This window comes from Hemiscyllium ocellatum, chromosome 45, assembly GCF_020745735.1.
Source record: "Hemiscyllium ocellatum isolate sHemOce1 chromosome 45, sHemOce1.pat.X.cur, whole genome shotgun sequence".
NCBI classification, from domain to species: domain Eukaryota; kingdom Metazoa; phylum Chordata; class Chondrichthyes; order Orectolobiformes; family Hemiscylliidae; genus Hemiscyllium; species Hemiscyllium ocellatum.
Genome location: NC_083445.1, coordinates 535,813 through 558,694, shown reverse-complemented (window position 1 = coordinate 558,694; position 22,882 = coordinate 535,813). Strand labels below are relative to the sequence as shown.

Sequence of the window (22,882 nt, the reverse complement as noted above, 5' to 3'; positions counted from 1 at the left end):
TCGGGATATCTAGTCCGCATGGGCGGGTTGGACTGAAGGATCTGTTTCCATGCTGTACATCTCTATAACCTTATGTGCGAATCTCTCTGGTTTTGGATGATATGAGAATCTCTGATTTTGGATAATTTGGAATATCCCTGATTTTGGATGATGTGGGAATCCCTCTAATTTTGGAATGTTATGGGAATCTCCCTAATTTTGGAATGACGTAGGAATCTATCTCATTTTGGGTGATGTGAGAATCTCTCTGATTTTGGATTATATGGGAATCTCTTTGATTTTGGAATGATGTGGAAATCTTTTGAATTATGTGGGAATCTTTCTGATTTTGAATGATGTGTGAATGCTTCTGATTTTGAATGATATGGAAATCTCTCTGATTTTGAATGATGTGGGAATCTGTGTGATTTTGGATGATGTCAGATTCGCTCTCATATTGGATGATGTGGGAATCTCTCTGGATTTGGATGTTATGGGAACCTTTCTTGTTTTGGAATGATATGGGAATCTCTCTGGTTTTGGATGATATAAAAATCTCTCTGATTATGGAATGAGGTGTGAATCTCCCTGATTTTGGAATGATGTGGGAATCTGTCTGATTTTGTAATGATATGAGAATCTGATTTTGGATGATGTGGGAATCTCTTTGATTTTCGATGATATGGAAATCTCTGATTTTGGAATGATGTGGAATCACTCTCATTTTGGATGATATGGGAATCTCTCTGATTTTGGAATGAGGTGGGAATCTCTCATTTTGGACAATGTTGGAATCTCTCTGATTTTGGATGGTATGAGAATCTCTCTGGTTTTGGATGATATGGGAATCTATCTGATTTTGGAATGATATGGAATGTCTCTAATTTTTAATGAAAAGGGAATCTCTGATTTTGGATATCATGGGAATCTTTCTGATTTTGGATGATGTGGGAATCACTTTAATTTTGGAATGATATGAGAATCTCTTTGATTTTGAATGATATAGGTATCTCTGTGCTTTTGGATAATGTGGGAATCTCTTTGATTTTGGAGTGAAGTGGGAATTTCCCTGATTTTGGAATGATGTGGGAATCTCTCCAGATTTGGATGATTTGGGAATTTGTATGATTTTGTAATGATATGGGAATCTCTGATTTTGGATGATGTGGGAATCTCTTTGATTTTGGATGGATATGGGAATTTCCCTGATTTTGTAACAGTAGTGGAATCACTCTCATTTTGGATAATATGGGATTCTCTCTGATTTTGGAATGATAGTGGAATCTCTCTCATTTTGGATGATATGGGAATCTCTCTGATTTGGAATGAGGTGGGAATCTCACTCGTTTTGGATTGATATGGGAATTTCTCTGATTTAGATGATGCAGGAATCTCTTTGAGTTTGGAATGAATTGGGGATCTCCCTGATTTTGGAATGATATGGGAAAGTCTCTAATTTTGGATGAAACTGGAATCTCTGATTTTGGATATTATAGGAATATCTCTGATTTTGGATGATGTTGAAACATCTCTAATTTTGGAATGATATGGGAATCTCTGTGATTTTGGGTGATGTGGGAATCTATGTGATTTTGGATGATGTGGGAATCGGTCTGATTTTATAATGATATGGGAATCTGATTTTTGATGATGTGGGAATCTCTCTCATTTTGGATGGATATGGGAATCTCCCTGATTTTGTAACAATAGTGGAATCACTCTCATTTTGGATAATATGGAATTCTCTCTGATTTTGGAATGATAGTGGAATCTCTCTCATTTTGGATGATATGGGAATCTCTCTGATTTGGAATGAGGTGGGAATCTCACTCGTTTTGGATTGATATGGGAATCTCTCTGATTTTAGATGATACGGGAATCTCTTTGAGTTTGGAATGAATTGAGGATCTCCCTGATTTTGGAATGATATGGGAAAGTCTCTAATTTTGGATGAAACTGGAATCTCTGATTTTGGATATTATGGGAATCTCTCTGATTTTGGATGATGTTGAAACCACTCTAATTTTGGAATGATATGAGAATCTCCCTGATTTTGGAATAATGTGGGAATCTCTCTGATTTTGGATGATGTGGGAATCTCTTTGATTTTGGATGGATATGGGAATTTCCCTGATTTTGTAACAGTAGTGGAATCACTCTCATTTTGGATAATATGGGATTCTCTCTGATTTTGGAATGATAGTGGAATCTCTCTCATTTTGGATGATATGGGAATCTCTCTGATTTGGAATGAGGTGGGAATCTCACTCGTTTTGGATTGATATGGGAATTTCTCTGATTTAGATGATGCAGGAATCTCTTTGAGTTTGGAATGAATTGGGGATCTCCCTGATTTTGGAATGATATGGGAAAGTCTCTAATTTTGGATGAAACTGGAATCTCTGATTTTGGATATTATGGGAATATCTCTGATTTTGGATGATGTTGAAACATCTCTAATTTTGGAATGATATGGGAATCTCTGTGATTTTGGGTGATGTGGGAATCTCTTTGATTTTGGAATGATGTGGGAATCTCTCTGGTTTTGGATGATGTGGGAATCGGTCTGATTTTATAATGATATGGGAATCTGATTTTTGATGATGTGGGAATCTCTCTCATTTTGGATGGATATGGGAATCTCCCTGATTTTGTAACAATAGTGGAATCACTCTCATTTTGGATAATATGGAATTCTCTCTGATTTTGGAATGATAGTGGAATCTCTCTCATTTTGGATGATATGGGAATCTCTCTGATTTGGAATGAGGTGGGAATCTCACTCGTTTTGGATTGATATGGGAATCTCTCTGATTTTAGATGATACGGGAATCTCTTTGAGTTTGGAATGAATTGAGGATCTCCCTGATTTTGGAATGATATGGGAAAGTCTCTAATTTTGGATGAAACTGGAATCTCTGATTTTGGATATTATGGGAATCTCTCTGATTTTGGATGATGTTGAAACCACTCTAATTTTGGAATGATATGAGAATCTCCCTGATTTTGGAATAATGTGGGAATCTCTCTGGTTTTGGATGATGTGGGAATCTGTCTGATTTTGTAATGATATGGGAATCTGATTTTTGGATGATGTGGGAATCTCTTTGATTTTCAATGTTATGGGAATGTCTGATTTTGTAATGATAGTGGAATCACTTTCATTTTGGAATGATATGGGAATCTCTCTGGTTTTGGATAACCTGGGAATCTCACTGGTTTTGGATGACATGGGAATCACTCTAATTTTTGAATACTGTGTGAATCTCTGTGATTTTGGATGATGTGGGAACCTCTCTCATTTTGAATGATGTGGGAATCTGTGATTTTGGATGATGTGGGAATCTCTCTGATTTGGGAATAATATGAGAAGCCCTCTGATTTTGGATCTTATGGGAATCTCTCTCATTTTGAATGATGTGGGATTGTCTCTGATTTTGGATGATGTAGGAATCTCTCATTTTGGATGACATGGGAATCTCTCTGATATTGGAATGATGTGGCAATCTCTCTGATTTTGGATGAGGTGGGAATCATTTTGATTTTGGAATGAAGTTGAAATCTCCCTGATTTTGGAATGATGTGAGAATCTCTCTGAATTTGGATGATACGGGAATTGGTATGATTTTGGAATGATGTAGGAATGTCTCTAATTTTGAATAATGTGGGAATCTCTGATTTGGGATAGTATGGGAATCTCTGATTTTGGATGATGTGGGGATTCCTTGCGTTTTGGAATGATATGGGATTCTCTCTGATTTTGAAATAATATTGGAAAATCTCTTGTTTTGTATGATGTGGGATTCTATCTGAATTTCGATGATGTGGGAATCTGTCATTCTGGATGATATGGGGAATCTCTCTGATTTTGGATGATATGGGAATCTCTCTCATTTTGGATGGATGTCAGATTTTCTCTGACATTGGCTAATATGGGAATTTCTCTGATTTTGTGATGAGGTGGGAATCTCTCTGATTCTGGAATAAAGTGGGAATCTGTCTCATTCTGGACGATGTGGAGGTCACTCTGATTTTCGATGATGTGGGAATGTCTCTAATTTTGGATGATATGGGAGTCTCTGATTTTGATATTACGGGAATCTCTGATTTTCGATGATGTGAGAATCTCTCTCATTTTGGATGATAGGGGAATCTCTCAAGTTAGATGATATGGGAATCGCTCTAATTTTGGAATGATATGTTAATCACTCTGATATTGGATGATGTGGGAATATCTCTGTTTTTTGGATGATATAGGAATCTCTATGATTTGGATGATGTGGGAAGCTGTCTGATTTTGGAATGATATGGGAATGTCTCATTTTGGATGATATGGGAATCTCTGATTTTGAATGATATGGGAATCTCTCTGATTTTAGATGATGTGGGAATTCCTCTAATTTTGGAATGTTGTAGAAATCTTCAGAATTATGTGGAAATCTTTCTGATTTTGGATGATGTTGGAATTTTTTTGATTTTGAATGGTATGGGAATCGCTCCAATTTCAAATGACATAGGAATCTGTATGATTTTGGATGATGTGGGAATTTCTTTAATTTTGGAGTGATATGGGAATCTCTGTGATTTTGGATGATGTGGAAATATCTGTGATTTTGGACAATATAGGAATCTGTGTAATTTTGGATGATATGGGAATCTCTGATTTTAGATGATGTAGGAACCTCTCTGATTTTGAATGACATGCAAATCTCTGTGATTTTAGATGATGTTGGAATCTCTCTCATTTTGATGGATATGGGAATCTCTCTGATTTTGGAACAACATTGGAGTCTCTTTTGTTTTGTATGGTGTGGGATTGTCTCTGAGTTTAGATGATGTGCGAATCTCTCATTTTGGATGATATGGGAATCTCTCTGAATTTGAAATGATGTGGAAATCTTTGGAATTATGTGGGAACCTTTCTGATTTTGGATGATGCGGGAAGGTTTCTGATTTTGAATGATATGGGAATCTCTCCAATTTCTGATGATGTGTTAATCCATATCATTTTGGATGATGTGGGAATTCCTCTAATTTTGGAATGATATGGGATTCTCTCTGATTTTGGAATGTTGCAGAAATCTTTGGAATTATGTGGGAATCTTTCCAATTTTGGATGATGTGGGAATATTTCTGATTTTGAATGATATGGGAATTGCTCCGATTTCACATGATGTGGGAATCTGTATGATTTTGGATGATGTGGGAATTTCTCTGATTTTTGAGTGATATGGGAATCTCTGTGATTTTGGATGCTATAGGAATCTGTAATTTTGGATGATATGGGAATCTCTATGATTTTGAATGACATGGGAATCTCTGTGGTTTTGGATGATGGTGGGAGTCTCTCTAATTTTAGATGATAGAGCAATCACAATTTTGATGACTTGGGAATCTCTCTGATTTTGGAAGGATGTGTGAATCATCTGATTTTGGATAATGTGGAAATCTATGATTTTGGATGATGTGGGAATCTCTCTGATTTTGGATGATATGGGATCTGTATGATTTTGGAATGTTGTGGGAATATTTCTGATTTTCAATGATATGGGAATCTCTGTGACTATGGATGATGTGGGAATCTGTATGATTTTGGATGAGTGGGAACATCTGATTTTGGATGATGTGGGGATTCCCCTAATTTTGGAAATATATGTGATTCTCTCTGATTTTGGAATGATTTGGAAATCTTTGGAATTATGTGGGAATCTTTCTGATTTTTGAATGTTGTTGAAATCTTTGGAATTATGTGGGAATCTTTCTTATTTTGGATGATGTAGGAATCTCTGATTTTGGATTGATATGGGAATCTCTCTGATTTTGGATGATATGGGAATCCGAATGATTTTGGAATGTTGTGGAATATTTCTGATTTTCAATGATATGCAAATCTCTGACTATGGATGGTGTGGGAATCTGTATGATTTTGGATGAGCAGGAACCTCTGATTTGGGAATTCCTCAAATTTTGGAATGATATGGGAATCTCTGTCATTTTGGATGACATGGGATTGTCTCTGAGTTTGGAATGATATTGGAATCTCACTTGTTTTGTACGATGTGGGATTCTCTCTGATTTTGGATGATATGGAAATCGCTCTGATTCTGGATGATATGGGAACCTCTCCCATTTTGGATGGATGTGGGATTCTGTCTGATATTGGAATATCTCTTGTTTTGGATGATGTGGGTTACTCTCTGAGTTTGGATAATGTGAGAATCTCTGATTTTGGATGATTTGGGACTGTCCCTGATTTTAGATGATGTGCGAGTCCCTCTAATTTTGGAATGATATTGGAGTGTTTCTAATTTTGGATGATATGGGAATCTGTATGATTTTGGATGATATGGGAATCTCTATGATTTTGGATGGCGTGAGAATCTGTCTGATTTTGGATGATATGGGAATGTCTGTGATTTTGGGATGATGTGTGAATCTGATTTAGGATGATATGTGAATCTCTCTAGATTTGGATGACTTGGGAATCTCTGATATTTTGGAAGATATTGGAATCCCTTTGATTTTGGATGATGTGGGAACCCCTGTTTTTGGAATAATTTTGCAATCTTTCTGATTTTTGAATGATACAGGAATCTTTGATTTTGGATGACTTAGGAATCTCTATGATTTTGAATGATGTTGGAATCTCTCTGATTTTGGAAAAAAGTGGGAATCTTTCTGATTTTGAATGAGATGGTAATCGCTCTGATTTTAGATGATATGGGAATCTCTGATTTTGGAATGATGTTAGAATCTTTGGAAATATGTGGTCATCTGATTTTGGATTTTATGGCAATCTCGCTGATTTTGGAATGATGTGGAAATGTCTCTGATTTTAGATGATGTGTGAATCATTCTGGTTTTGGATGATGCAGAAATCTCTGATTTTGGATGATTTGGGAATATCCCTGATTTTAAATGATGTGGGAAACCCTCTAATTTTGGAATGATATGGTAATCTCTCTGATTTTGGAATGATGTAGGAATCTCTCTCATTTTGGAAGATGTGAGAATCTCTCCGATTTCAGATTATATGACAATGCCTTTGATTTTGGAATGATATCAGAATGTTTCTAATTTTGTATGATATGGGAATCTCTGGTTTTGGATGGTGTGGCAATCTCTCTGATATTGGATAATGTGGAAATCTCTCTGATTTTGGATGATATGGGAATCTACCTAGTTTTGGATAACGTGGGAATCTCTGTGATTTTGGATGATGTGGGAATCTCTGATTTTGGATGATGTGGGAATCTCTCTAATCTGGGTGAGCTGATTGCCTCGCCAACCTCTCTTGCTGAGACAACCAAGTTTGGTTGTAGCATACATAAAGGCGCGCATGCGCCAGCTCCGCAGTCATGTCGGCGGAAATGGCAGCCGATGCGGTGCTTGAGCGAAAGGCGCAGCATCGACCTTTCCTTATTGCTGTCAGCGGCGGGACCGCGAGCGGGAAGGTAGGTAATCGCGTTGGCGACTGTAGTCCGGGATTCCAGTGGAACTGCCTCTCGAGCGGTGTTGTGAATCCAGACTTTAGAAAACACCCGCATGGCAAGCGGGAACGGTCCCTTGGCGAGGCTACTACGCAGGCCTGGTGCCGGTCCCGGGGATGCGCAGGCGCAGTGTTAGCCACGTTGTGGGGCTGAGAGATGCGTGGGTGCGGTTGTGGTCCTGGTGTAGGGCTGAGGAATGCGCAGGCGCAGTTCTGGTCCTGGTGTGGGGCTGAGGAATGCGCAGGCGCGGTGCCGGCCCTGTCAGTAAAAGGCAGGTAAAGGTGGGTTCTGGGGTGTGGGCGGAATTATATTAGACTTTAGTCACTGGAGATTTCTGAATAGACGCTGAGTAATAAAATAACTGCAAATACCGTTTCCTTTTCATCATTGAGCTATTTTTATTGGTGTTATGTGTAGCTATTGGGAGTGTCTGTTTAAGAATGTACCATGTTTGAGGATAGACTGGGAAGATGCTACTCAGCCTCTCAGACATAAGAGGCATCTTGTTCTGTCATCTGCTGCAGTTCGCATAGAACAAATGTAAAGCAAAGGTCTTTTCCCGAAGGTGAAGGAGTTCAAAACTAAGGAGCATATTTTTAAGGTGAGAGAAGAAAGATCTAAAAGGGACCGGAGGGGCAATCTTTTCTGGACAGAGTGCGGTGTGTATATGGAATGAACTGACAGAGAAAGTGATAGATGTAGGTACATTTAGAACATTGTAAATGAGATTTGGATAGGCACAGGCGTGGAAACATTTACAGGGATATGTATCATAGAATCCCTACAATGTGGAAACAGGCCCATCAGACCAACAAATCCACACCAACCCTCTGAAGAATAACCCACCCAGACGTGTTCCCCCACTTGATATTTACCCCTGATTAGTGCACATAACCTACACATCCTTTTGGGCAATTTAGCACAGCCAGTTCGCTCAACCTGCACGTCTTTGGATCTTTGGACTGTGGAAGGAAACTGGAATACCTGGAGGAAACCTGAGGCCAAGGAAGGACAAATAGAACTAGTTTAGTTTGGGAAATTTGGTCAACATGAACAAGTTAGGCCAAACGGTCTGTTTCTGTGCTGTACGACTATTGATCTCTTGCCTAATACTTTAGAACATTGAGAAAAGCTGATTTGAAGTGTTAACTTTGTTTCCGTCCCTGGCAAAGCTGCTTGAGTAGTATTGTTACTACTTTTGGGAGAAGGATTTAGTGTGAAACCTATTTTGAAATCACCAAACAGCTAATAAATGGTGCAGTCTTTATATTTAGTCTGTTGAATTTTAAATTTATTTTAAAAGCATGAGTTAGATTCTAGCACAAAAACAGAAATTTCTGGAGAAACATAAATCTGGTAGGATCTGTGGAGAGAAAGCAGAGTTAACCTTTCAAGTTGTGACCCTTCACATTCCTTCATCAGAATTAGATTCTAGCACCTTCTCAATGAGAGACGTCAGGCCATTTGGTCTAAAGGTTACAGCTTTCGGCCTCCCTGCTTTCTTGAATAAAAAATATTATGTTTGCCATTTTCTAATCCTCTGGGGTCCTTTCAGAATTTAATGCATTCTGAAAGAGAGGATCAGTGCATCTACTATCTGTGCTTTTTCTATTTCAAAAATTACTTTATTCATATGCACCTATGAATTCATACTCATCTTGCAAGATGTCCATATTATTGAGGAGGTGCTGCTGGATGTCTTAAAATTCCATAAAGGTGGATAAATCCCCAGGACCTGATCTGGTGTAGTCAAGAGTGTGGTGCTGGAAAAGCACAGTAGGTCAGGCAGCATCCGAGGAGCAGCAAAATCGAAGTTTCAGGCAAAAGCCCTTCATCGATTTTCCTGCTCTTCAGATGCTGCCTAACCTGCTGTGCTTTTCCAGCACCACATTCTTGACTCTAATCTCCAGTCCTCACTTTTTCCTGATAAGGTGTACACTATAACTGTGTGGGAAGCTAGGGAAGAGTGTTGTGCCCCTTGCTGAGATATCTGTATCATTTATTGTCACAGGTGAGGTGCTGGAAGAGGGGAGGTTGGGTAATGTGGTCTCACTATTTAGGGATAGTCACCGTAGCTTTGTGCATGGAAATTGGGTCTCATGATTTGAATTAGTTTTTTGAAGAAGTAACCAAGAGTATTGATGAGGGCAGAGCATTGGATGTGATTTATATGGACTTCAGTAAGGTGTTCAGCAAAGTTCCTCATGGTAGACTGGTTAGCAAGGTTAGATCACATGGAATAGAGGAAGAACTTGCCATTTGGACACAGAACTGGCTCAAAGGTAGAAAACAGAGGGTGGTGGTGGAATGTTGCTTTTCAGACTAGAGGCCTGTGACCAGGGGTGTACCACAAGGGTCGGTGCTGGGTCCACTACTTTTCGTCATTTTGTAAATTTGATTTGGATATGAACTTAAGTGAAATGGTTAGTAAGTTTGCAGATGACACTAAAATTGGAGGTGTAGTGGACAGCGAAGAAGGTTACATCAGATTACAACGGGAATTTGAACAGATGGGCTAAGAAGTGGCAAATGGAGTTTAATTTAGATAAATGCAAGGTGCTGCATTTTAGAGAAGCAAATCAGGGCAGGACTTATACATTTAATGGTTAGGTCCTGGGGAGCTTTGCTGTACAGAGACGTTGGAGTGCAGGTTCATAGTTCATTGGAAGTGAAGTTCCAGGTAGACAAGGTAGTGAAGAAGATATTTAGTAAGCTTGGCTGTATTGGTCAGTGTACTGAGTATAGCAGTTGGGACATTGGAGCAGCTGCAAATGTTATTGATTAGATCACTATTGGAACAATTCTGATCTCCTCTATAAGAAAGATGTGAAACTTGAAAGGGCTCAGAAAAGATTTACAAGGACGTTGCCAGGGTTTGAGCTATAGGGAGAGGTTGGCTAGACTGAGGCTGTTTTCCCTGGAGTGTCAGAGGCTGAGGGGTAACCTAAAAGTTTATAAAATCATGAGGGACATGGATAAGGTAAGTAGACAAGGTCTCTTCCCAAGGTGGAGGAGTCCAAAAACTGGAGGGCATAGGTTTAAGGTGAGAGGGGAAAGATTTAAAAGGGGCCGAAGGGTAATCTTTTCATGCAAGAGGATGGTGCGTGTATGGAGTGAACTGCCAGAGAAGGTGGTGGGGGCTGGTACAATTGTAACATTTAAGGTATCAGGATGGGCACATGAATAGGAAGGGTTTAGAGAGAGAGAAGCCAAATGCTGGCACATAGGATCAGAGATGTTTAGAATATCTGCTTGGTATGGACAATTGGACTGAAGGGTCTGTTTCCATGCTGTATATCCCTATGAGTATAAAAACCACTGCATCTTGCTCTGGACTTTCTTGAACAGAAAGTAGTATCTAAGATCCTCTGAAGCAGATCACCCAGTCTTGGGGACTTGTCAACTTTTGGGTCCTGTAGTTTTCCTGTCATCATCTTCCTGATGGTGATTGTTTTAAATTCATTTCTCCCTGTCACCTCTCATTTTTCAATTATATTAAAAAAGTTTTTAAGTCTTCTACTGTGAAGATAGACACAACCTGTTCAAAATTTCTGTTAAATCTTTATTTTCAATAATGAATTCTAAGTTGATCCGATTTATAGTCATTCTCCCTATTCCGAACATACTATTTATTCACTGTCTGTTTTTATATTGCTTGTTTTTGCTCGTACTCTGCTTTTTATCTCTTTTATTATCTTTTAATCATTCTTTGATTTTAAAGTCTGCCCAATCTCTGACCTACCACTAATCTTTGCAGATTTGTACATTTAATTTGTAATTTGATATTGTTGCCTGGAGGCTTGTTTACCACAAATGTGGTTTTGTGATGGTCATTTGTAATTATAATTCCTGATTTAAAAAAAAATTCCAAATCCCACCATCTATCATTTTGGGATTCCAGTTGCTGTCCCCAACGTTACTGGGTTTCTTGATTACTAGTCCAGTGACCATACCATTACCCCATTGCCTTCCCCATGTTGCATAATGTCACTGATTTATTGTGGAGCAGTTCCTGCATGTTCCATTTTGATTTCTTCCTGTCTGCTCTTTGATACACTGATTACTGTTTGGGGATCTGTAAATTACTCCTACAAATGGTCTCTATCTTGCTGCTACTTTTCTCCACAAACAACTGTACATCTGATAATTTCAAGTTAAGCTAATCTCTCCATGCTGAACTAAGACTACTATTAATTCACAGAGCTAGCCTTCCACCACCACCTAGATTTCTAACGTTATGTTGTCAAAACTCTTCAACATTCAAGTCCTAGCATTGGCCAACTTTCAGCTATGTCTCTGTAATGCCAATCAGCTCATCCAAATTTATCTCTATCTGTGGTTTCAATTCATCTTGGTTATAAATGTGTGTATTTGAAAATAAGGCCTTCAATTTTCTGCTGTTTTTAAATTGCAATCTTATGTCCTTTTTTTTTGCAGGTGCACTTTTTTTTTAGTATGTTCTGTGCTTTGAGCTATGCTAAGACCTGAATTCATGATACAAAGTAAAATCAAAAACATTTGGAACTGCAAATGTATTGCTTGCACTCCATCCTAACTGGTAGGAAAGTTAATGAAAATTCTCAACTATTTCTTTATGTGTATACAAACGTAACATTATAATCTGAAACTATTTCAGGTAAAGGCCAGCATTCCATTAGCCTCTTAAAATTTTATTTAGTATCTAACAGTAGCTTTTAGTGACTTCTGGACCTGAATTCCTAAAGTGCTCTATTTCTATACAACCTCAGCTTCTCCACATTCAGGGCCCTGGCTCCAAAACATCCGTTCAAATCCCATCAAGGCAGCTAATGGTATTAAAATTCAATTAATAATTTTGGAATTGAATGCAAGTCTCTCTGGTGACCATAAAATTATCATAGATTGATGTCAGAAGTGTTAGGAAGCATTATTAAAGTTAGGTTGTGTTAAGAAACTTTATTGTTAGGTAGTGCTCACGTAAGGTAGTATTAGCAAGTCTGGAAATTGTTAGCTAAACTAGGCAGCAGTAGACCATTATGTTACACTAGGAGCAGACTGAAAAGCTGATGGCATAAAGAGGCCCCAGGGAGGGTGAAAAGATAACAGGACATTGGAACCATGTTAAATTGCACGTAGCTCAAACTGAGGTAACAGAATGTTATCAGCTCAGGACCAATGCCATACGAGTGTACCGTATCTTACCAAATAAGGATGTAGCATTGAGATGCAAGGGGCTAAAAGAGCTAGACAAAGAGAAATATAGTTAGAAGGTGCCTTCTCCAGTGAGCTGAAAACCTCACTGTATTTGTGTACGGCTCTCTCTCATTAAAACAGCTTATATTTTGAATCAGATCCAGTGTTTCTCTCCTTGAAACGAACACGGGGACGGTAGCCCGTCCTAACAGAAGGTAACTGGTTCACTAATGGCCTTTAGGGAAGGAAATCTCTCCTTGCTTGGTCTGGCTTATATGTGACTCCAGATCCACAACAACATGTTTGGCTCCTAACTGCTCCCTCAAAGGTCCTAACAGGCCACTCCATTTGAGGGCAGTTAGAGATGGGACACAGATGTCAGCCTTGCCTGTGGTGTCCAATCCTCTGAAACAATGAGGGAAAAGAAATACTCAACAGACGCCACTGCTGTTTCTGTTTGGGGTCAGGTTGAGGGTTCTATTCTCTTTCTGAATCTGACGATGCCTTGTCCTATCCCTCATTTTAGAACAGACCATTGCATTTTGCAATGTGCTGACCTAATTCTCTCATCAAATGTCGATTTCAGTTAGTGGCCATGAGGAATTAGGTTGAAACACAATTTTCCATCACTTTGAGATCAGATCATTCTGTATGTGAAAGCATGACAAATGACTTGCTGATGTATAGAGTCATACAGCACAAAAACAGACCCTTCGGTTCAATTTATCCGCACTAACCAGGCATCCCAATCTGACTTAGTCCCATTTGCATGTGTTTTGTCCATATCCCTCTAAACCCTTCCTATTCATGTACACATTCAGAAGCTTTTTAAATGCTGTAACTGTACCAGCCTCCACCATTTCCTCTGGCAGCTCATTTCGTACAAATACCAACTTCTGAATAAAAACGTTTTCCCTCAGGTACTTCTTAAATCTTTCCCCTCCCACCTTAAATCTATGGCTTCTAGTTTTGGGCTCCCTTACTCTTGGAAAAAGACCTTTGCTATGCACTTTAGCCTTGCCACTCATAAACTTCTATAAGGTCACCCCATAGCCTCTGATGCTCTGGCAGGGGGTAAAAAAAAAAGGCCCCAGCCTCTCCCTGTAGCTCAAACCTTCCAATCCCAGCAACATCATTGTAAACCTTTTCTGCACCCTCTCAAGTTTAACAAATTTCAAATTCATGACCTCACTGTGGAAGTTGTCTGTTATTGTGCTAAACATGTTGTCTTCAACTCAGACATATGACTGAATTCTGGATTATTGAAGATATAATTTAATCTTCTGTTCTTCTTTCACCACAGTCCTCGGTGTGTCAGAAAATTGTTGAGTTGCTGGGCCAGAATAAGGTGGACCAGCAGCAGAGACAAGTGGTGATCCTGAGCCAGGACAGTTTCTACAAGGTGCTGACTGCAGAACAAAAAGCCAAGGCTAGTAAAGGGCAGTATAACTTCGATCATCCAGGTATTTACTTGTGTTACAGGTGGGAGGGGCAACAGGAATGAGATGAATGGGTGGGTGAAGAGAAGAGGCGTTGTCGGGTCTGTGTTGGAGATTATAGGCAGGGACACCATAGCTTTGAGAATTTGATTTGTGATTCTCAGAATGAAAGGGAGCCTAATATTCTGTATTTTCTGAAATTCAAAGGGATGATGTAGCCTGAGACCGGTTTTATACAGTGTGGCAGTGTGAGGGTCACTGTGTGGTTGTGGTAGAGAGATCCTTGTGGTGATTTCCAGGTTCTGCTTGTTATTGATTTTCCTTTTTTTTTCTCTTGTATGTAGATGCTTTTGACAATGAACTAATTCTTCACACCTTGAAGGATATCGTCAATGGCAAGACAGTCTCAATTCCTGTTTATGATTTTATTAAACACTCACGGTATGCATCAGAGTGCACAGAATTATCAAACAAACCACCAATTCCAATTACATTTGCTAATGAAAAGCAAAGGTTGTAGAAATTAGAGACAAAACTGTTATTTGTGAGGCAGGCTATGGGGCACTGAGCTCAGAGTATGCTGCCCTTCTGGTAATGATCGTCATTTCTGAGATTGCACAATGTTTGGGTGGGGGAGGGAAGCAAGGCTTGTATTTCTGTTGGCCAATCATCCTATACCCCTATAACTGCTGCTTTGTGGTGGGTGGGATTTTTAATTGTACAGGACTCCTGTAATTGAACCCTGCCATTAGGTTGTGTCTGTGTCTGTGTCTGTTGACATTGAGTGAAGGCAGCAGTGATCGTCCCACGCTGGTATATCTTGTACAAAAAAAAACTGTCTCCTTATTGTTTTACTAATGAGCATTGTCTGAGAAATCCACAGAGGCAAATAACCCATGTGTGTTTAGGAGAAGGAATTAAGTTAATGGCTGCTAATTTAGACTAATTGGGAGGCAGGTCTCGCAACGTTTGTGCTATGTCCAACCCTCCAACATCACCTTCCAAATGCCTGAGCTCTCCCATTTAAAAAGACTATGGCAGCAGATGCATGGTGGGAACATCACCTGCAAGTTCCCCTCTAACTTCATACCAATCTGTTGACCAATTACTGTTGTTCTTTCACTGGTTCTCAATCCTGAACCAACCGTTAACAACTGGGTGTGTCTCTATTGCATGTGGACTCGGATCATTCAAGAAGGCAGCTCACGCTTCCATCAGGGTAATTGGGGATGGGTAATAAATGCTGGCTCAGCCTGCAATGCCCACATCTCATTCACAAAAACTGTCAAACTAAAAGAGGGTTAATAATTACTTTAAATCCAACTTGGATAGAGAATGGTCTGATTAAACGAAGGGTTGAGTGTTCTTTGCTCATGTGGATTCGGAGTGAGACTAACTGAGGTGTTTTGTACACAGAAAGTCTGAGATGGTGAAAGTTTATCCAGCGGATGTGGTCCTCTTCGAGGGAATCCTAGTTTTCTATTCCCAAGAGATTAGGGACTTGTTCCAAATGAAACTTTTTGTGGACACAGATGCGGATACCCGGCTATCCCGAAGAGGTGAGAAGGTTTCCTGAGGTGGCTGAGGGTGATTATGGTGCCTGGTTGGCGTTGGGTTGAGGCAGATCTGGAATTGGGAAATGGTATTGAACAGTAAATGAACAGGATTGATTTGTTTCTTTTTCTGCTCCACTGCACTCCCTTTGCATCCCACACTGATCCCTCAAGACCATTTTCATTGGCTATAAAACAAAGAACTGTGGATGCTGGAAATCTGAAACAAAAACAGAAATTGCCGGAGAAACTCAGCAGGTCATGCAGCATTTGTGGAGAGAAAGCAGAGTCATGCTTCGGATCTGGAGTTTTGATGAAAGGTCACTGGACCCAAAATGATGACTCTGCTTTCCCTCCACAGATGCTGCCAGAACTGCTGAGCTTTTCCAACAATTTTGATTATTCACCTGGTTCCATGCTCTGGCCCTGAACTTCTAAGCTGAGGAGCTCTAGATTGTAAGAGTGGGCCAGCTTTATGGACATTCTCCATACTAACCTGTTCCCCAGTCTCTGTTGATGCAATGTCTATGTGGTGAGCTCCATTGTTTCTGCTTTTCACAATTTTAACTATTTTGTTTCCCATCTTCAGTGTTGAGAGACATCAGTGAGAGAGGGAGGGACCTGGAGCAAATCCTGACACAGTACACCACATTTGTAAAACCAGCCTTTGAGGAGTTCTGTCTTCCGGTGAGCAATTATTCAGAAGTAATTGGTTAGATTGAGAGTTGGGAGTAATGAACTAGGTAGTCAGGGTAAGTGAGGTTACAAGTGAGACTCAATCTACCTATCAGTAAGTGTGACCACCATACAGTCCTTTGTAGAGACAAAGTCTCATCTTTGAGAACGTCCTCCATTGTATTCACTGTGCTAAATGGGACAGACTTCACATGGACCTAGCAACTCGACCAGGCATCCACAAGGCACTGTGGGGCGTCAACAGCAGCAGACCTGTACTCTAACATAATCTGTAACCTCATGAACTGGCAATACCCCAATTAAGAGGGAATCTACCCTGGTTCAATAGAGAGAGCAGGAGGGAATGCCAGGAGCAGCACCAAACAAAAGGGTGTCAACTTGGTGAAGCTACCAAACAGAACTACTTGCATGCCAGCAAAAGCAGGAAGTGATACACAGAGCTAAGTGATCCCACAACCAGTGGATTAGACCTAAGCTCAGTCCTACCACATCTAGTTGTAAAAGGTGGTAGATCACTAAACAACTCCGTGGAGGATGACGCTTCACAAATATCGCATCCTCTTGATAGAAGGGCCCAATACATCAGGACAGAAGGTAAAATTGAAGCATTTGCAACAATCTTCAACAAAAGAGCTGAGTGGATGATCCTCCTGAGCCTCCTACAATGGTCCCCAGCATTACAGATACCAGTCCTCAGCTAATTAGATTCGCTCCATATGGTATCAAAAAATAAATGGAGATACTGGATACTGCAAAGGCTATGGGGGCTCTGACGATATTCCGGCAATAATGTTGAAGGCATGTGCTCCAGAACTTGCCACTCCCCTAGCCAAGCTCTTCAGTATAGTTACAAAACTTGGCATCAACCTGATAATGTGGAAATTTGCCCAGATATGTCATGTATACACCATACAGGGCAAAAAACAGCAATAACCTGCTCAGTGATGCGCAGTTTGGATTCTGCCAGGGCCACTCAGCTCCTGACCTCATTACAGCCTTGGTTCAAAAATGGACAAAACATCTGAATTCCAGAGGTGAGATGAGAGTGACAGTCATTGAATCAAGGCTGCATTTGACAGAGTGTGGCATCAAGGAATCCTAACAAAACTGGAATCACGGTATTGGTGAGCAAGGACTCAGTTGATCGGAGCCATACTTGGCAAATAGGAAGATGGTTGTGATATTTGGAGGTCTGTCATCTCAGCTGCAGGACATCGGGAGTTTCTCTGTAATGTCGTAAGCCCAACAATCTTCAGCTGCTTCATCAATACTAACCTTCCATTATAAGGTGAAGGTCGGACATGGGGATGTTCACTGTATGTTGTTCACTATTCACAACTCCTCAGGTACTGAAGCAGTTTGCATTCAAATGTGACAAAATCTGGACAAATGCCAGGCAATGGTAATCACCAATAATAGACAATCTCATTACTGCCCATTGATACTGAATGGTGTTACTATCAATGAGTTCGCTCACAATCAATATTTTTGGGACTATCATTAACCAGAAACTCATCTGAACTTGCCACGTAAACACAGTGGCAACAAGAGCAGGTCAGAGGCTAGAAATACTGTGCAAGTAAGTCACCACCAGACTTCCCCAAAGTCTGTCCACCATCTATAGGCACAAGTCAAGAGTCTGATGGAATACTCCCCATTTGCCTGGATGGGGGCAGCTTCAACAATGCTCAAGAAGCTTGTCATCATCTAGGACAAAGCAGCCTGTTTGATTGGCATCACACTCACAAGTATCCACTCCCTCCACCACTGACACTGAATGGCATCAATGTGTACTACCTACAAGATTCACTGCAGAAATTCACAACAGGTCCTTCGACCGTACCTTCCAAACCCATGACCACTTTATTTAGAAGGACAAGGACAGCAGATAAATGGGAACGCCAACACTTCCATGTTCTCCTCCACACTACTCTCCATTCTAACTTGGAAATACATCACCATTCCTTCGCAATTGCTGGAACAAAATCCTGAAATTCCCACCCTAACAGCAATGTGAGTTTACCTACAGCACGTGAACTGCAGTGGTTTGAGAAGGTAGCTCACCACTACCTTGTAATGGGCAATAAATGCTGGTCTAGCCAGTGATGCCCATGTACTGCAAGATTTTCTTTTAAAAACTGAAGTCATGCTGAGACCAGTGAATTGAATATTTTATGTTCAGCAGATGCTGATCCATTGAGTTTAAAGTTTCTCTAAAAGTGAAGCAAAGCCAGTGCCTGGAACTGATTCAGCAGGAACGCTACAGTGTTTTATTACAGAACTGGTTCAAGGATAGTGAATGAGAAGCAACTAGAGCTGATTATAAGAACTTAAAGATGAGGAGCAGGATTTTAGGCCCTGAGTCTACTCCACTATTTAACACTATCATGGCTGGTCTTAACTCCTTTCCTGTCCACTCCCCAGAACCCATTAACCCACTCGCAGTTTAAAAAAATCTGTCTGTCTCCTCCTTGAATTTCCTCATTGTCCTAACATCTACCACACTTGGATAGTCAATTCCACAAATTCAGACCCTTTGAAAGAAGTAATTTCTGCTCACCTATTTTAAAATTGCCACCACTTTACCCTAAAATTACGACTTCTTGTTCCAGATTGCCTCGTATGAGCAAATATCTGCTCTATGTCTACGTTGTCGATCCTCTTTAGCACCTTGTATATCTCTGTTAATCTCCCCTCAGTCATTTCAACTCCAGACAATATGGACCTCAACTGCTCAATCTCTCTCATATCTGGAATCAATCTAGTGAAACTCCTCTACATCCCTCCTAAAGTAATGGAACCAGAACTGTGCGCAAAACTCCAGGTGCAGTTTTGTCCGTGCTTTGTAGAGTTGCAGTAACAGTTCCTTATTTTGATTCTCTTTTCCTTTTAATGGTAAATGCAAAAATCACCGTATGAGAAAGAGCTGTCACTATTTATGCTGTAATTCACAGACCAAGAAATATGCAGATGTCATCATCCCCAGAGGAGTGGAAAATCTGGGTGAGTACTAAGATCATAATCATGCCTTTTGTCCCCACTCGAAGCCATAGGGCTGAGGCAATGTGAAGAATCGGTGTAGATCTTTTTTTTTACAAGAGGGTGGAAGGGCTGTCTATGAATGGGATGGGGCATGGTGCGAGTGTGTATTGAATGGGAGATTGGAGAGAGGAGGAGCTGGTGGTGGGAGGAGCAATGCTTTCTAGAATTCTACTGCTACACTGTCTGCTTTAATTTATTAGGAATAAATCTGTGAAGTTTGATTTTCTGCTACCTGTCTCTCTTGCAGTTGCCATAAACCTGATTGTGCAGCACATTCAAGACATCCTGACTGGTGGGCTGACCAAACGCAATAGCTGTGTGAATGGACACACTGTGCCCCGAATTCGACATACGTCAGAGTCTAGCTCACGCCCACATTGACCCGAAGAACAGACCGGGGCAGGGTCAGTATTGTTCAGCTCCTGAGTCATAGGCTGGACTCGGTGTGTGGATGACCAAACTTCTTCATCTCTCCTTACAGAGAACTCATTTAACCAGGGGTCCCTGGTTCTGTCTCACCATATGCATCTGATGGAATTGATTTTATAGGAGCCGGTGTCCTTTTGTACAATAATATTTTCAGTGTGTACCCAGAGTCAGCACTGAATGTCTCTGACAGCAGTGAGTGGACATTGGTCCCATGACTATGCTGTGTTGCACTTTCTAGTATTTTGTCTCGTGTGGTTGGGGTTGGTAAGTGGGACTGTCATGCAAAGCAACCCCTCTCCTCCCTCACTTACATTGCTTGGGATTTTGATATTCCCTCCCCTTATTGATAACCTTAACCCACTTCCCTCTGAGTAACTCCACAAGGTCTCTGCCTGAAGATGGCTCTTCATTATTCCCGATTTATTTTCTCCCCCCGCCCCCCCCCCCACCCAAAAAAAAACTTGGTGGTTGAGACTCTGCATTGCAATCACAGCTTTTGTTAATTTTCAAACCTGAATTGATATCAGTATTCACTGAAAAAACTGCTGTCTCATCTGCTCTAATCTGTACAGCAATGATATTACTGTCAGTGTCAGCTTCAATTTTCTGCATGACCTGGTTTCATCCCTTTGTCGGCTGATTGCACTACCTGGGCTGTCCTGCCTTGTCTTTTATGTGGTGTCTGCTGCTACTACAACTATAGTTTCACTGCCAAGTGAAGTTTATTCCCTTTAATTCACCTCTATTTATATCTAAATACAATGAGAAATAACACCAATATTGACAGTCAAGAAATATAATTATAACATTAGTGATTACACTGTAGAAATGAATTATTGGGAGGTCCTAAAGTTGTGATTGGCACCACTTTATAAGCCTTTTTTTAATGTTGCTACTGATCAAGTCAGGAAGAGGAGGAACCCGGTCTACAGTTCAGTGAGACCACAGTTGATCTATACGTTGGTTCCATATCCTTTAGGCTCCTGATAGCAAAATGCTCTTGATCTCCAATTTAAAATTTGACAATTGCACTTGCATCTATTACTTTTATGTGAAAGAGCTTCACTTTTATTTTGTTTATGTGACGAAGTGTTTCATAAGATTTTGTTTTCTTCTTCTGACCTGGCTCTGATTTTTATTTTTATTTTTTGGTTTTGTTAGCAGAAAATCTTTACTTTTATCTAGCTTGACAATTTAAATATCATCAAATTTTCATATCGTCATACAGCACAGAAACAGACCTTTCAGTCTAAGTAATCCATACCGATCGTAATCGAAGACGAGACTAATCCCACCTGCCTGTGCTTGGCCCATATCCCTCTAAACATTTGTTATTCATGAACTTACCCCAAATGTCTTTCAAACGTTGTAACTGTGCCCATATCCACCACTTCCTCAGGAAATTCACTTCACACACATACCACACACTGTGCAAAATGTCTCCTAGTCTTGAAATCCCCCATCCTGGGGAAAAGACACCTTTTTTTTTCTCCTGTTACTGTCTATAATCCATGGAATACAAGCCTTTCTTAATGTAATTTCTCATGATCTAACCCTTAGAAGTCTAACATCATTTTGCTCAGTCTGTGCTGTTATGGGGCGTTGTATCTTTTTTTGTTTTGTGGTGACAAACTTGTCTTCTCTGAGAAATTCCAGCACCACCATTCCCTCACTCCCATTCAGTCCAAGTACATTTTAATTTCAGTCACCTCATTAACCTCCTTCACCCAATGAAGGTGATTAGGAGTGTAGGAGAGATCATGGTTCAGCCCAGCACTTCTCATCAAGGGCTCATTGAGCATTGGGCAGGAGCAATTGCTGATTTACAATTTCTCGACCAAGACTGTCTCAAATGTTTATGATTCCAGGTGCTTGATGTAGTCATTGAATAAAAAGTAGTGATTTTTGATCATAGCTTGCATTTGGCTGATCCCATTTTGCAAGTGGGAGAGTCTCCCAAATGCTTGCATCTCCGTGATTTCCTGTCTTTGATCTTCATTGTCTATATGGAATGTGCAAGTATCTGATTGCTACCCTTTGACAGGTTAACAGTCACTCCTCGAAAATGATGCTCACTTTCACTGTATATCAACGAAATCTAAGTGGGAAGAAACACGATAAGTGTGAGCCCTGGTCCTCTACTGTCAAATTTTATTGGATATTAGCTGCAATTAAAGTTGTTAAAATGCTGAAATTCAGAAAATCAGGGTGCAAAGTAAAATATGGAAAGACCACCACTCATCAAACTTCTGACCAAATATCTCTCCAGGTCATTGCTGGGCGAGTTTCATATTTGTTGATGTAAGATGACATTAATCTTTCAACGCAGAAACAAAAAAATTGCAATACCAGCAGATGGTTATGCTGGACCAGCTAAATTCCAGTGTGAAACATGGCTTGATAGCTCAAGATTTTTTTGCTGTCTGGTTTCTATGGAGGTTAGTCACTTAACATATTCAAAACAGACTGCCAATGTACTGTTAACAAAAGAATATCAAAATCTATTTCACATAAAGGAAAAAAAACATATTGCTTTTAATAGCAACTATTTGAAATGATCAAAATAAAGAGTTAACCTGTTATCCAAAACAGCAACCTTACAGATGTGTACTCCTCAGTAAAGGGTCCCCTGTTTTCAATTTAAAGTTCCTTTTCAGGGGCATGACTTTGCAGATTTTGCAAGAAATAAAAGTAATCACTCAATGCATTTATTTAGTCACTGTCTCTTCCTGAAACGCTAGGATAGCTTGGTTATTTCTTAACATTTGGTTTTCCAAACTCCTTTTCCACAGTTTATTTTTTGCTTCTGGAGCTTTTCTCTTACACAAAATACTCCAGAACACTACTTCTGCCCTGACTATTGTAGAGACTGCTCAACTGCACACTGCTGCTAGAACAGGCCTTTCTTTTTACTGAGGAAAAAAGACTGCCTTTTCACTGAACACCCAGATAGAGTTAGAAAGACAGAATCTCTTGTCTCCTTAAGCCATAGAACACCTCTATCTTCTACTCTTGTTGTTAAGGCACTGAACTAATCACCTCCAGGGTTTTAAAAGCCTCACTTTAGATGCATATAAATGAA

At 40.1% G+C, this 22,882-nt stretch overlaps 1 protein-coding gene across 2 annotated transcripts; it reads left to right on the top strand.

Moving 5' to 3' along the window:
- The first annotated feature begins 7,335 nt into the window (after nucleotides 1-7,335).
- LOC132836075 (uridine-cytidine kinase 2-A-like) lies at nucleotides 7,336-21,714 on the top strand. Of its 2 annotated transcripts, XM_060855334.1 has the most exons (7): nucleotides 7,336-7,433; nucleotides 13,945-14,104; nucleotides 14,425-14,521; nucleotides 15,497-15,639; nucleotides 16,223-16,320; nucleotides 19,284-19,332; nucleotides 19,619-21,714. In XM_060855334.1, exons 1-7 carry the CDS (start codon nucleotides 7,338-7,340, stop codon nucleotides 19,750-19,752), a joined length of 777 nt encoding a protein of 258 aa, XP_060711317.1. In that variant the 5' UTR covers nucleotides 7,336-7,337; the 3' UTR covers nucleotides 19,753-21,714. The 2 variants fall into 2 exon arrangements, with proteins under 2 accessions (XP_060711317.1, XP_060711318.1); XM_060855335.1 differs by lacking the exon at nucleotides 16,223-16,320.
- The last annotated feature ends 1,168 nt before the right edge of the window (nucleotides 21,715-22,882 follow it).